Source organism: Barbatula barbatula (assembly GCF_947034865.1).
Source record: "Barbatula barbatula genome assembly, chromosome: 17".
Classification (NCBI taxonomy): Eukaryota; Metazoa; Chordata; class Actinopteri; order Cypriniformes; family Nemacheilidae; genus Barbatula; species Barbatula barbatula.
In genome coordinates this window covers 6,240,826-6,255,397 of record NC_136780.1, presented here as the reverse complement: position 1 = coordinate 6,255,397, position 14,572 = coordinate 6,240,826, and the positions used below count along the sequence as shown (strand labels likewise).

Below are 14,572 nucleotides of genomic sequence, written 5' to 3'. Positions count from 1 at the left end.
ATCTGAGTTTTGTTAAAAATGTACTCTTGAGACAACAACTCATAAAATATGAAAACCAAAACCTGTTACCTACAAAAAAAACAGATGTGCGTTTTATGAAAACACCTTCAAAGAGATAAAAGTGAGGAGTTTTTTTCTCAATTTGCAATATGCAAAACATAGCATGGGGAGGTGGCGTGTGGTTGAAACCTTCTTCCATTTAAGGTTTTAAGTCTATATTAGAAGACCACCATCTCTGCTGTCTCTAAGAGCATAGAGACAGGGGGGTTGTTCGGGCAAACTGTCACTTACTTTGGTTTGAAAGGTTCTGTTACTCAACAGCAGCACTCATGAGCCCTCTGGGCAGCAGAGGAACACGAACTAATGTTTGAATTAAAACCAGCAATTGTATATCATCTCTGGCACTTTTCAGCCGTGCAAACGGGGTAACTTGGCCATATTCAGGCAAACAATGAAAAAAATGCCACTCTGTTTTTTCCCCGTAAATCAGGAGAACCGGTGCCAACATCTGCCTGTTCTCACTGCTGTTAAAACAAGAGCTGAAATGTCTAATAACAATTACGCCGTTACGGAGGTTTAAAAAAGGAATATATCTTAAGCCCGGGCCACGGCTCCCGGCGGCAAAAAAGCACTCTGCTCGGTGACACCTTGAAAATAAGCAGATGTAAAGAATTAAACAAATCTGGTGGGAAATAATCTTCAACTCTCCACTTGGTACTAAAAAATGAAAAATGTCGAGTTCATATAAACAACTAACCGAATTTTATCCATGCCAATTAAGGAGAGAGAGAGGGGCGAGGGGGACAGAGGAGGACCTGTTCATCCTTTTTATTCTGGTTGGATTTACTTTATGACACCTCCTGTCTCACGGACAAAAACATCTCGCAAATGGTTACATAAAGGAATATGTAGAAGAACTTTATGCTTTTCCACTCAAAAGCCTCCAAAGTTTAAAAAATACCATCAAAAATATATTAAGTACAACGGGGAAGAACATTATTCTTGCAATTGCCAAAATGCCAAAGCTTGTTGTATCCTGGCCTGCAATATAGGCAAACACTGTAGTGATTTCAAAGTCATTCAGAAAAGGAAAAATGTACACAGCTTTCTAACATTTTACACAAGCAGGAGTGCCAAACGTTGCACTAGTCTGTGTTAATGTGAATATGCATTATTTTTGCATAGGGGCTTTTCTTGTGGTTTACCTGCATGCAGTGGTAGTGGGTGCTCTTGCCGTTGAGATGGCAACAGTGGTAGTACACGCTGCAGTCATCCAGTGGGCTAAAGCGCATGAATCCGTGCTGCAGGGAGTTGTCCCGCTTCTTATGCATGTTATAATGCCTTATCACATCCTGCTTACTGGTGAATCTCTGTCAAAACACAACACAAAGAGTTTGTATGGCGGTGGAGGAGGAAACCAGCAGTGAGTTGCTTTATTACTCTTGCAACAGCTGCAGAGCACTGCAAACAATTGCAGCCAGGTGGGTAAATGGTTCATATCACTAGAGATGGTTGCAGCTGGTATAGTCGGGATTTCACTTTACAGCATCGCTGTAGCATACAGCACAGGGTCCTTTGAATGGTCTCATACACATTGTACACAAAGCCATTTGCGCTTTTACTAAACTCTGAATATTATCTTTTTGTGCGTTGTTTTGGTAAAAAATGGATTTGAAATCATAGACGTGATCTTTAAATTACACTAGGTTTCCAAATCAATCATGTTGTAAACATGATTACAAACAATATCACTCGCTTTTTTCTGGACGACCCTACGGGTAGTGTGGCCTTCCCGCAGTGCCCTTTAAAAAAAGTTAAAATGCCAGTCAGAATTCACCCAGACTAACCGTACACTCAAACTCACCTCGATAATTAACCAGTACTTACTGTAGCACGTACAATGGCTTAAAGTTGACTCATATCAAAATTACCTGGGCCATCTCTATACGCACTCAATGCATTGCATTATGACTCAGAAAAGACTCCTCTCACCATGCTCAGTTCTTATACGAATCTGCGCAGTACTCGCTTCCAACAAAGGCTCCCAAGCTAGCGTGTTTATATTTTACGTTTCGCCATTTGTAATTAAGATGGATCGCTTGACATGCGAGATCACAGTTGTGATATTCACAGCTTCTGAAAAATCATGTTCCGTGCAGATGGTTTTCGAACGTGCACAGGGAAAAAACAACAAACAAACAAACGAGGCAACCAAAAAATGTTTCTCTTTTTAATTCCCCGTCTGAGATATGATTCCATTTTTAATTAAAGTATTAAAGCGCAGTTTTGTGCGAGGTTAGACGATAATAATGAGGGAATATGCTAAAATACCCCTTCTCGAAATTAAAATCTCCTACAGCGTGGAGCAGTCGGAAACAAAATGAAGCGATGTGAGTAAAAAAACTCACTCTTGAGAGATCGGTGCAACCAAATCTGCAGTAATTGGGCCTGAGCTAATATTACAGGAACTGAAACCAGAGTAGCTGAAATCAATGAGCCTCTTCAAACTTAAATCCATATTTTCTACATAAATGAGCAACAGGAGAGAAAGAAAATATGACAGAAACGTCGAAAACGCAAAACCTCACTGAGTATCTATCAGGCTTATCTTACGAGTAAATAAAAACTAGATTTATAAATATATATTCTTTTAAATTTAGCCTTGATTTTATTACCGTTCCAAAAGAAGAGAACTCTATAATACGATATATGAGCCAATGTATAAAAAAACGTGATGGCAGGTATTTGGGATGTCGATGCGCAAATAAAAAGATACCGATCATGGTTGCGGCCACACTGAGCGGAACTGTAGAAAACGGCAGGAAATTGTATCAGTTGGGCTTCTGGAGGTCTGCGGCACATGGATGCGTGGACATTTATTTTAAGATTCCCATCACATTGCAGGATGAACGGCCATGAAAGGAGAGGCAAGGCCAGTGTGCAATAGAGCAGAGGTTGGCAACAGCGGGATAATATTCCAGCACTGTCATGTAACATTATAACGTTTGAAGTTTTCAATTCCAAAAAGTTCATCCGAGCCTCACCTCTCTGCTGGGCTGAGCACAGCCTCCTGTCTGTCATGACTAAGTTCTAGTCAACTGCGTACAACTTGCATACATAAGAAAACTGAGATTTTATTCAGTATTTCCAATAAAGTGAATTCCAGTGTTTAATGACGTGCATGTAAACACGCTCAATAAACACAATTCTCAAAACAGACAGTTTCAAAGGGAATTTTCTGCCAGCTCTTCTAACCGTTTGACGAATTGTTCTTGAATAACAAGAGGCAGCCTGCTGGGCTGCGTGAGTCTCCATTATGTGCAGCAGCTGCCCTGTCGTCTTCGGCAGGAATCCTGGATGTTTATAATGAAAAATGTAATCAGATGATTAAAAATGAAGTGGGAGATTATGACTAGAGAGCGCTTGATAGACGGAAAACTGAGCAGCTCTCGGCTGCGGCAGGTTTTTTGATGTGCCCGACAAATGTTTCCGTCTTTTCCTGCACTTTACTGCCATATGCGCACAAGCCGCTGCTGTCTGCGTTCTGATCTGCTTAATTCCGATTTTGCAGCGTTGAACATGACAACTCGCAGGACATGGATCAGATTAATAATGTGAAAGGGGATTATAAATGGCCCAAGGGTATTAGCAGATGTCCTTAGGAAAAAAGAAGGCATCTTACTATTAACCAAACAAAAAGGAAGGCCAATTGTCTATTTGTGCTACAAGAGCCCAGTACGGCGCAAATATTTTATTATAACAGTTTACTTCTTTATGTTTTAATCATTTCCTCTTGGCGTCTTCTTTTACTGCCAGGAAGTGATGGGATAAAAGTACAGGTGAGGTTTATAATGATGTTGTGACACTCTCAATGGTAAGTGGACTCTCTTACACAAAGCAGGTGTTTGGTTTTTAAACAGAAAGGAGTGAATGTTCAGGGGTGTTGAACCGTGGCCGTTGCACTGCAAAATTACCCAGCTGACATCATCTCATTTATCATCAAAGAGGAAGAACTGACGGGTACCAAAACACTGACGTCCTACAGTATATAAATAAATATATGTTTCATTCTCAATATGTATCTGTACTGTTTCTAACAGAACTAAATGAACATTGTATTGAAACATTTTAACTATTTATGATTTTATAACAATGGCTTCATTTGAAAAAGTGTAATAAGTTGCAGTTCCTTGTTATTTACCAACCAACAACAAAAACTGGCTCCACTTTTTACTTTTTGCTGAACGGGTGTTAATTTTACACCTGCCTGTGAATTGAACTCACCTGATAGTTACATTCAGGGTCCATGCAGTGATAATGCTCTCTGTATTGGTAAGCACAATGCACATGGCCACAGTGCTGGCTCCCCGAGAACCTACAAACAGAGCGGAAATGTTACATTTGAGTCATTGTTAGTGTTTCGACAAAAGATTCATTATTTATCCAACACACAGATAAATACCATTTCAGAATCATCTGGTGAACAATAGATCATTTTCAAAAAGAACAAAACCTACATTCGAGACAATTTTAGGTTTTCTATTCCGTTACCTTTGACAATGTGGGGGCTGATCTCAAAAGGGCAATTTAGCCTTTTATCTCCGCTTGATAGATGCCCTTACACTGACAGAGTCATCTTCACGGAGTCATTACAAAGAACTATAAACACATGCGGACGAAACAGGCTTACGCTTCCACAACCATACGATTGCAATTCGCTCTCCAGCCACAGCAATCTCCACCAAATTAGTTCCATTGCCTTCAAAGGCACTAGGTAGACTCTTATTAAACTGTAACCCCCAACATAATTCACTCATTTGCTTGTGCTTTAAGCCCTGCCAAATCAGCGCTGGGCTCTCCAGGTTAACAACCGATGCTTTAATCAGAGAAAGGTTAGGCCTAATAGAAAGGTTTGAGTGTGTCTCCGTGCGGCTTCCTCCTCTCCGACTCGCCCGGTCTTCCGTAGATTGGCGGCGCTTTAAAGAGGCACATTTCCTGAGTGTTTACAGGCTGATTATAACCCCGACGATGATGACTGTTAAAAACCTCCAATTACAGCTCAAAACACACAAATAAACAGTCGCGCAGCCGCTGCCAAAAGCACCATCTGCTGAAGCCGAGAAAAAGCTAAGTAATATAATTTTTTTCTCCCTACTGCCTAGATTATCCCCAGACTGCTTTTACAAATCACTTTGCTGAGTTCATTAAGCTAATTAAATGGCGAATCCACTACCTGCTAAACGTGGGTGGCGTTCGGTAGGGTGGTGGACGCTCGGGGTGGAAGCGTTTGCTTTGCAAAAATGAAAAGCGAGACTACAACGCAACTACGTGAATGCTCGCATGGGCCATGTGCGTGAATTCAACCCACTCACCATTAGTGGGTCTCTCAAACATTCAGGGTCTGTGTACACAGAGCCCTCTGGGATGGCAGCCCACCCCGGCAGTATCGCTTTGCCTCTGGAAAATTCCCACTTGCCGCGTCAGGGGGCTAATGGGCCACGGTGCAATTCAGCGGCGGATTAAATATTAATATAGCCACGATACAGAGATTGCTGCACATCTCCCGTCACAATAGAGACACGCCGATCAAAGTTTTTCCACGATGGTGGATACATAAACGCATTTAGGAGGGAAAACAGTGACTAAACACTAACAGGGAAGCTCTTTAAACATCAAACCGCGGCATTGCGGAGAGATAAAGAACTTTTTCCCCTTATGTGGGGGGCTGGTGGGTGAAGACAAGTTTACAAAGCTGCTTTTTAGCACGACTGTTCTCTCATTAGCGTGGATGATTTCCCTCCACCCCACCCAACCCCGATCCTTCAACAACCCCCCAACACACCAGGCTGCGTTTGCCCTTTTTTATGAGCCCTCGTTTTCCTTTTTTCCCCTCCTCTCTTTCCTTTCTTTTTTTCCCAACACGGAAATTGAAACTGTATCTGGGCTTATCTTCTGCCTCCCCGCGCATCAACTGCCGAGATGTTTAGACAAATTTTATGCATTATGCAGTGCAAATATCAAAACAGTTCTTGGCAGTGCCAGCAGAAGCCTCATTAAAAATTCCTTAATTAAATCTTCTTGCAAAATGTAATCAGTCCAAGGAGGGTTTTTGTGTGCGCACAAGGAAGTGTGTGTGTCTGTTAGTGGCAGGGCTTTGATTTGTGGCCTTCATGTTACGGCTTGGGAGAGTAATCATTAACGCCAAAGCCACTTTGCCTTTTGAAACACAGTTTTTTCTCTATTTAAGGCTTGAATAAATAAACAAATGATAATCACCTTTCTACTGGCGTGACAAAAGGAACACAGAAGCCGATATTGGAGTGTGCTGCGTCTATCGCCATGCTTTGTCTGGATTCGTGAGACCCTGTCATTTAGTTGATTCAGTATCTTCATTTGAAGTGCAGATATTAGAAATGAAAGCTTCAACTATCTGTGAAGACATGCCCGATGGCACACACGCTCGGCTAGAAATGAACAAAGCTCGCTGTGACCGTGTGTCTCCTAACGTGTCGAGTGTTTTCACAAACATTTCTTGCTGTTTGCTCAAGATTTTACAGAGCGGGGCGTCTCTGTACACACGGAGCGTTTGCATTGGCAGCGAATGTGACACTGGCAAAAAAATGACTCACTTTCTGGCCCTTAATTCAATTAATTTTCCTTAGTCCATAAAGCTGGCGTGGTTACGCGTAATTTATCGCCTGCGCGGAAAACGTATTTTCGCGAATCTCCGTCCTACTTTATTAAAGCGTAAAATATGTCCTCAATTAAAGGATGTTGTGGTGAAGTTTTGTGATGGGAAGGATCTGCATACCTGGCGATATATTTCTGGTACACGTTGATGTCCTCAGGCGCGGGCTTCTCCACAGGAAGGCCGTTCCTATCACAGCACACAGAAAAAAAAGGATTAATGGTATGTGTCCCATCTGTAATAAAAACAAACTGACACAGTGTTTACTTATGAGTCATTTCAAAGTTTGGACTATCAATATACATTTCCTCGACGTAGCGGCAGTGTGGTTGGAGAATGAATCAAGGAGGTATATGCACTTTGATGCATAGCCTCCAAACAATGAAAGCAGAGATGGTAAAAAGTTCCTGAATGCATAAATTATTCATGTATGTTTTGGGAGAGTGAACAATTGCAAAGATGAGGGGTAAGGCGAACTTCAGAAAATGGCTGTGTGTCTTTTATTTTGTTTGATTAGCCCTTGCATGACGGATGACTGGGTTGTAAGACATTGAGTTTGACTCCTGTGTGAGAATTTGTTACAGTCAAAATTTCATTGAATAAACATTTAAAGGAAAGACTTCTCATCGCAGCACATTACAGTCTGTGTGAAGCATTTTTGTATACCAGGTGGCGGCAGTTCTGTGGCTTCAACCTGAGGAGCTCCATGCTGAAGATGACCTGAGGTTAATCTGCCTCTTTAGGGCTGGTTCTGACAACAAATCACTATGTGTGTGTGAGTGTGCTTGCACATGGCCACAATGCCTGCTGCTTTGGGTAGCTTTGGGACCACATTATAACAGTTTCAAGGTTCTTGGCATGGCCAGCCTCAACTATTGACAAAGTCAAGCCAAACAAGGCGAGAGTGCCAAAAACGTCCCCACAAACTATAGTATGACTCAAAAACACATTACAAAAGCTACCACACCTCACAACAGTTCCCTGAAGTTTACAGTTTTTGTTCTGTGGATTGTCTTACTTGACTGAGGAGACAGTTCCAGTAGTGATCGAGTCAGTCTTGGAGAAGCTGGACTTCATGTAATCTGTGCCAAAGCCCAGGTGGCCCGCCTGGTCTACTGGCAACCCGGGAGTCCCCACGACCCCGGCGGGGGTGGCTGTGTTTATGACTGGCGTGCCCGGAGTCCCTGCTGTAGCTGGGAGCCCGGCTGGCATCATTGGAGGGTCAACCTTGACCGGCATGAGCTTCTGGATGTTCGGTACATCATATTTTGACGGCCTGCCAACCTTGCCAGTCTTAAATGCGATAGCCCCACCCATGTCAGGGTTGCCCTCTCCCGGTTTAAAGAGATGCAGGAATTTGACATTATCCAGGTCGTACTTGGAGGGCCGCTTGTAGGAGTTGCCGTTCTGCTGTCTAAGACTCTCGCCCATCTTCAGCTTCTGGATGAAAAAATCATACTTGGAAGCCCGGGACGCCAGGTTCTGGATGTGTGAGGGGGTGGTTGGAGGAGCGGTAAGTGAGCTTTGCTTGTGGTTCATTCCAGGTGGAAAAATCTGCCCCTCTGTTACTGAGAGAGCTGGCTGGATGAGGTTGGCGCTCTTCTCCTGTGCCATTTTGGAGTTGGGCTCTTCGGGTTTGCTGTGCATGGGCCAGGGTAGGGTCTCTCCGGCCTTTAGCTTACGGATGTACTCCTCGTACTTGGAGAAGCGAGCTCTACGGGTGGCCTCCTCGCTGCTCAGGGAGGAGGGATCTGAGGTAGCTGCTTTCAGCTTCTCAAAGCTGATCTTCTTCGCCAGCTCATCCCGAACCTGCTGGTCATCATAGCCAAACATATGTAGGAACTCGTTCATGGTGTTGGCGGCATAGTCCTGCAGGGCAAATGCCTCCCCTACACAGAACAAGACAAAAACCATAATAAAAAAATATATATTTACCATATAGAAAATAATTTCAAATTTTCCTATTCATCATTTTTCTATTTACTCATATAAAACTATTTATTTGTTGTTTCTGTTTATTTTCATAAAAAATATATTTTCATAAGAAGTCTAATTTTAAATATAGACTTTTACAATACATACAGGATGATAGACAACTATGGCAACAACAATTTGAAAAAAGATCTTATCATTGTGCTAGAAGTGCCTAAAAAGTCAAGTTGTCTTCCCCACAAGAAGGACGAAATGCATTGAAGATGCAGTTTAATTGCATTATCATGAGACATATTCTGCACCATTAACTTTCATCCAAGTCTGGGAAGAGAGAGGTCAAGAAACATGCTAAATGCGAGGGCTTGGGTTAAAAGCAGGAAAACTGCTCTAGTTGCGGCTTAACCAGCCCTTATTAAAACCAAATTACTGCTCCTCTGTTTGCGTTCTCTGTGTTTACGAGCAAAAGGCACACAAACCCCTCTGGCACCGGCGCTCTTAGTTCTTGGTTCCGATATGGTGTTTACCACAGCGTATGAATGTAAAAAATCTCATGTTATCTCAGTTTGTCTGTTATGAAAGCTACCCTGGTACAAGAACACCATTCTGGATGACAAACTTTAGACAGAGGTGTCAGATAAATTCCCTCTACCCCTGGCAGGATCCCAGCCCCGCTTCAGACCTTTTCTCCATTTATTTAATTGGCTTTTTCATCGCTGGCCAAACGAGACGGTTAGAGGTAACATTAGCCACGGTGGTGGTAATTAATACTAAAATATTTCAGCTTTGGTCTCATATTTCTATGTTATTGCTAAATCGGTCTCTCGTCCGTGCTTTTCACATCTACTTCTCAGCATGTAAAATAATCCCCACATTTCCATTGCAGCATTGGGGCTAGTCCTCTCCGTGCCACATCAGTATGAAAGGCGATCCGCGAGATCGAAGGGGCATGACATGTTTAGGAGAAATGTATCGGGTATTTGAGAGGAAATTCCCACCGCTTTGCTTTGCATAATTTTATCATCAAATAAGAAGCGTCTTCTGTGTTTAAATACATTGTTTCATCGCATGCTGAAAGGTTAGAGCTTAGACTCTGTTCCCCCCTGAAGTAACTCACTTTCTTCTGTGCTGTTTTGGGTTGTACAAGTCTGTTCTGAAACTGTCAATGAACAGGGATCAATATACGCCCTGTACCATTAACACTAGATGAACATTAAATAAACATATTAAATGAACAAAAGTGATTTAAAAATCATATAAAATGTCTACACAAGAGCTTTGTAAAGCTTTCCTTATGGGACACTGTAGTGTAACATTTTGTGCTATTTTAGGTATATAAAAGAATAATAATTTTAAGAGAAAACGTGCCAAAGACTGAAAAATGATGTGCTATTTATACTAACTTAATGAGGGACATTTGATGCTACATTCCTTTAAACTTCAGCTTGGCGGTGCAAGACTTCAGCCATAAATTTGACATCCAGTGACTGTAATTTTGTATAGGTCATGACTGCTTAGAGGGGTTTTGTCAGGTCATGTAATCGTACACGGTTTTAAAGTCAGAACAAGCTCTTTAATCTCCGTCCCTGAACACTTCCAAGGGCAGCAATCAAAGACACTCCTGCTTTGGGTAATTGGACTTATACCACTTTACCTTCTTTTTAACAGTTGGGAAACTCCCTTTATTTTAACAGACAGAAATCCCCCATTTCATTTGTAAGCGTTAATGTGCTATCGTTAGCATTATTATTAATGTCAAAGGGCATCTGCGAGATGTTATCGCTGTTGACATTATGTTACTGTTAAAGAGACAGTTCACCCAAAACTTTTTTTTCATCTAAATATTTTGTCATTTTGTTATTCTAAAAATGTATTTTTATTTGGGATATTAAAGTAGTTACTGGAAGAATGTCCAAATGAGTATTTTCTATAAAAGCGGATAGGGACTGGAGGTGGGCGAACACTCTGTAAAAAAATAAGCAATTAAAAAAGTACAGATTTGAGGGTAAATAGACGATTACAAATGTTATCTTTGAGGTAAACCGTGCATCACTTAAGGAGTTATTTTGGGGGTGAACCGTCCCTTTAATTCTGAAACGCGGTGACAGATGTTGACATTAGAAACAATGCTGTTTGTACTCCAGACAGAAACACTAATAGCCGTAGTAATACTAGTAGCAGGTAGTAACAGTAGACAGTACGAGACGTCTAGCATGCTAGTGGGCGGCTCTGTGCGTGTTTAATAGACTATCAGTGTCAGGAAAATGATGGACTTAAACTGCACACATTATGCCAGGACCTAAGAGGAGATAACCTTTTAAAACAGCATGTAAATGAGTTTTCCCCCTCATCCTTATCTCACATGCTCCAAATGATGTCATGTGCATGTGGTTGGAAAGCCACGGCTTTGGGGGAAAGGTACGATTTGCCTGGCTGAACTCCCAGCTCCCTCTCTTCCTCATGTCACAGGAGATACAAAAAAGAAGTGCTCTTAATCTCGCCAATTCACGCAGGCAAACTCCCTTGTCTATGTTTGAGTCAATTGAGGTACATTTTTTCCTCCGTGATGCGATAACAAATGGGCATTATATCTCTTTTGGGCTGACCAAACATGGCCATCAGAGTCAGGCAGATTCTGTCTTCATCGTGGGGGTCGATAAAAAACAAATAGGCGGGAATCCATAAGTTACTGATGACATTTACAGTTGTGCTTTTAAAATACACATTTTAATGCAGATTTTTAAATTCGGTTCAATTCAGACTGCAAAAGGCAACAAATTGTCTCAATAATAGATAATGTATGGTGTGTGTTTGTAGTCATTTTGCAGCATTCGAATGAGGCTCATCCAATCGGAATTCAGGGTTTATGAGCAAATTATGATTAACAAATCAAACGCAAATCAGATAGCTGACAAAATAGAGAAAAGTAAAACAATTTACTTTCAAACTATTTTAATATACTATATAATATCAAACATACTACAGTTTACAATATATTAAAATTATACACAAATATATATTTTTTATTTGAACTATTACACCATTTTTTATTTAAGTATTTATAACTTGAACTTTATTTGACAAAAAATCATAATCAAGACTGAAACAACCATCTGTAGTCTTTTTAACGTTATTTTTTGTGCGATCAATCGTCAAGCGGGTTTGGGAAGAACGAGACGCATCAGTCTTCTGGAAAAGCATTCTGTGATTTTATGCTGATAGCGACTCTGCTCAGTCCCCTGATGTGAGGAGTTAAATGTTTTGAAGGTCGCAGTTTCTCTCATTGATCTTGCGATGTTTGTTAATTACATTGTCACTGATGTTGTGAGAGATAATTAAGCCACTATGTTTATATGCATAATTATGTGCGCTCTGCATCAGCCTTTGAAAGACAGCAGCGCGAGGGAAGAAAAAATATTTTAATTGTGAGCCGCGCGCAGTAACATGGCAGCATAGATGCCCTAGTTACAATCAACAAAGCGAGAGAGGAGGGGAAAAACAACTCAAGACAGGAGTGGTGACTAATGTCTGTTCATTGCAGTCAAACTGCCTTTTCTTCGTTTTGAGATGCAAAGCAGGCAGGGACCAGGGGGAAGCAAAGGTGCAGCTTGTTTCTTGACACAAACACATATTTATAGACGGATGTTTATGACCATGAAATAAACACAAAATGACTAATTAAAACCACAAAGCAGTCGCGTTTGCCGGAAAATGCACAGTTTTCTCAGAAGCCCCACTTCTGTGATAGAGGCCGTGTGGTGCTTCAACCATGAGAACGGAGAAAAAAATGTGTAGCAATAAAAAAACTGAAATAAAGAAAAAAAAAGCAAAAGTAAAAAAAGATTTTGACAACTATAGTATCTGAGAAAAAGCTTCTTTCACCTAAAGTGAAACGTCTTATCTCCTGTTGTTATCTACCATAGTTTGTGTCAAGTTGTTCGTTGCACACCTCTGTTGAGTCTTGCAGTCTTATGGAGATAAGCTGGGGTGAAAGTTCAAGTTTTACAGTGGGGATTGTTCTGGTTTCTGCACATTTTGCTTATCACTTTTGAAAAGTGACAATGTGCATGCTGTGTTATCTACACAGACAAGTTGCAAATTCAGAAGAAAATGCAGTGTTTTTTTTCGCATGTCGATTTAAAAAGCTTGCATTAACTATCCTCTAGTCAATGTAAACCACACTGTGAAACTATCATGTACAAAGGAGCACAAAACGGATTCTCGGCTGCGTGCGTTAGTTGGGCTTTTCATGTACTGTACTTGAGACTTTATTTAACTGGAATCTCAAGGATTCAGAGATTGTGAGATAATCTCTTGAACTGAACTGACTTGTGGCAGAGCGGGATAGTGTGTAATCGTTTTGGGTGGTGGTTTCGAGAGCTTATAAAAAATAAAGAAGTCAGATTGTAATATGTGGCCTAACTGGTCTATCAAAACACATGGTCCGTTTGCTACGTTTAGTGAATTATATTTTGTTGTTTTTTGTTCCTATTTTCACTTTTGTTTGGTTCTATGGAGGAGACAATGCTTTCTTTAAAAATTGTTCAACAGCTTTGCAGCTTTTCATTCCTGTCAAAGACTTATGATTTTAAAAAGCATCGGTACAGTACGACTAGAAATCCCTGAGCTGACAAAAGAGATGATATTTTCTTGGACATTTTGTTTTGGATAAAGTAAAAGAGAGAGATTATACCTGGTGGAGCAAAGGGAGCCTGTCGAGGGGGAGCGTCACTGGTGGGCTGGTAGCTGTCGTCTTTTTGCGGGCTGCCCACTGAATCCCTGTCCTCATGAAAACTGCTCTCATGGGAGCCGGGCATGGTCGCTGCTTCTTCTGTGTTGTCCTCATCGTCACTGCAGCCTTTGGGTTGCACCATGTAGACACCCTCAGGCGGACCATCGTCTCCATTGGGTTTGAGCCCCCTGTGTACAACCTCGTCTAGGGACTGCGGATCGTCAGCGTACTCGCCGTTCACCCACTTCTCGATGGCCTCACGCCGTTTCTGGTCGTCGTCCAAGCTTTGGCCCAGAGTCAGACCTTCTGGGAAGTCGTTTTCAGGCCTGTCGCCTTCATCATAGTGCAGGCTGCCCCGCTCGCTGTTGTCCACTAGGTCTGAGTCTCCCTCTGCATTCTGGGAACTACCGTCGTACACCACCTGCCGGCTAAGCTTGGCACAGATAGCGTTCAACTTTAGGCCACCCTTCCTTTTGGCGGCCATCTTGGATTTTCCTGAGGTCTTTTCAGTGCATAAACTCCTCTCAGCTGTTGACGAAGAAAGAGAAAACAATGATTTTGTGGTAAATGTCTGTTCAGAAACAAAGGATTTATGGGAGTAGTTCACAGATAATGACGGAACGAGAGTCAACAACAATGGTTGTTCCATCTTCGAATACCACACGCAAACCACAATGCATCTCACCCAAAAATGAGGAACATGTTTAATTATTTTAACTTGTTTGCAACTAAAATATTTCACATGGCACACCTTTTCTACAACAATAAAGATTTGAAAGAACAAAGTTACATGCATATTTATAAGTTGCAGATGTCACGCCCTGTATGAGACTAAATAGCCTGCAGAATCCAGGCTGAATGCCATCAATACAAACTGGGATGAAGGACAAAAAAGTGGGAAACATATACAGCCTACCTCATAAATTTACTAAGTGATGTAACATTTGGCCAGTTAAACTTCTGTCTGAAAAGCAGTCGAAAAAATGTTGTACCTAAAAATGAAAATTCTGTTATCCGTTCACATCTTTGCTGTGAATGGCACTGCGCTTTCAGATCTTGTTAAACAACACTTTGTGTTGTTTAACAACACAAAGTGTCAACACAAGATGGATTGAAGTGTCATAGTGTGACCAAACAAAACCAAGCTATTCAAGCTATACTATGATGATTATTAACCCAAAAATGGCAGATGAAGACTTTTTCTGACTTCAGATCTAGAGGAA

At 41.4% G+C, this 14,572-nt stretch overlaps 1 protein-coding gene across 4 annotated transcripts in view; it reads right to left on the bottom strand.

The window, feature by feature from the left end:
• Positions 1 to 14,572, bottom strand: part of casz1 (castor zinc finger 1) — a 168,143-nt gene that overhangs the window by 17,805 nt on the left and 135,766 nt on the right. For all 4 annotated transcript variants that reach the window (XM_079478792.1, XM_079478793.1, XM_079478791.1 and 1 more), the window contains 5 exons: positions 13,311 to 13,877; positions 7,707 to 8,577; positions 6,812 to 6,877; positions 4,285 to 4,375; positions 1,206 to 1,370 (listed from right to left, as the gene is read on the bottom strand). In XM_079478792.1, coding sequence (XP_079334918.1) covers positions 1,206 to 1,370; positions 4,285 to 4,375; positions 6,812 to 6,877; positions 7,707 to 8,577; positions 13,311 to 13,833 — 1,716 coding nt within the window. In that variant the 5' untranslated portion in view covers positions 13,834 to 13,877. The remainder of the gene's footprint in view (positions 1 to 1,205; positions 1,371 to 4,284; positions 4,376 to 6,811; positions 6,878 to 7,706; positions 8,578 to 13,310; positions 13,878 to 14,572) is intronic.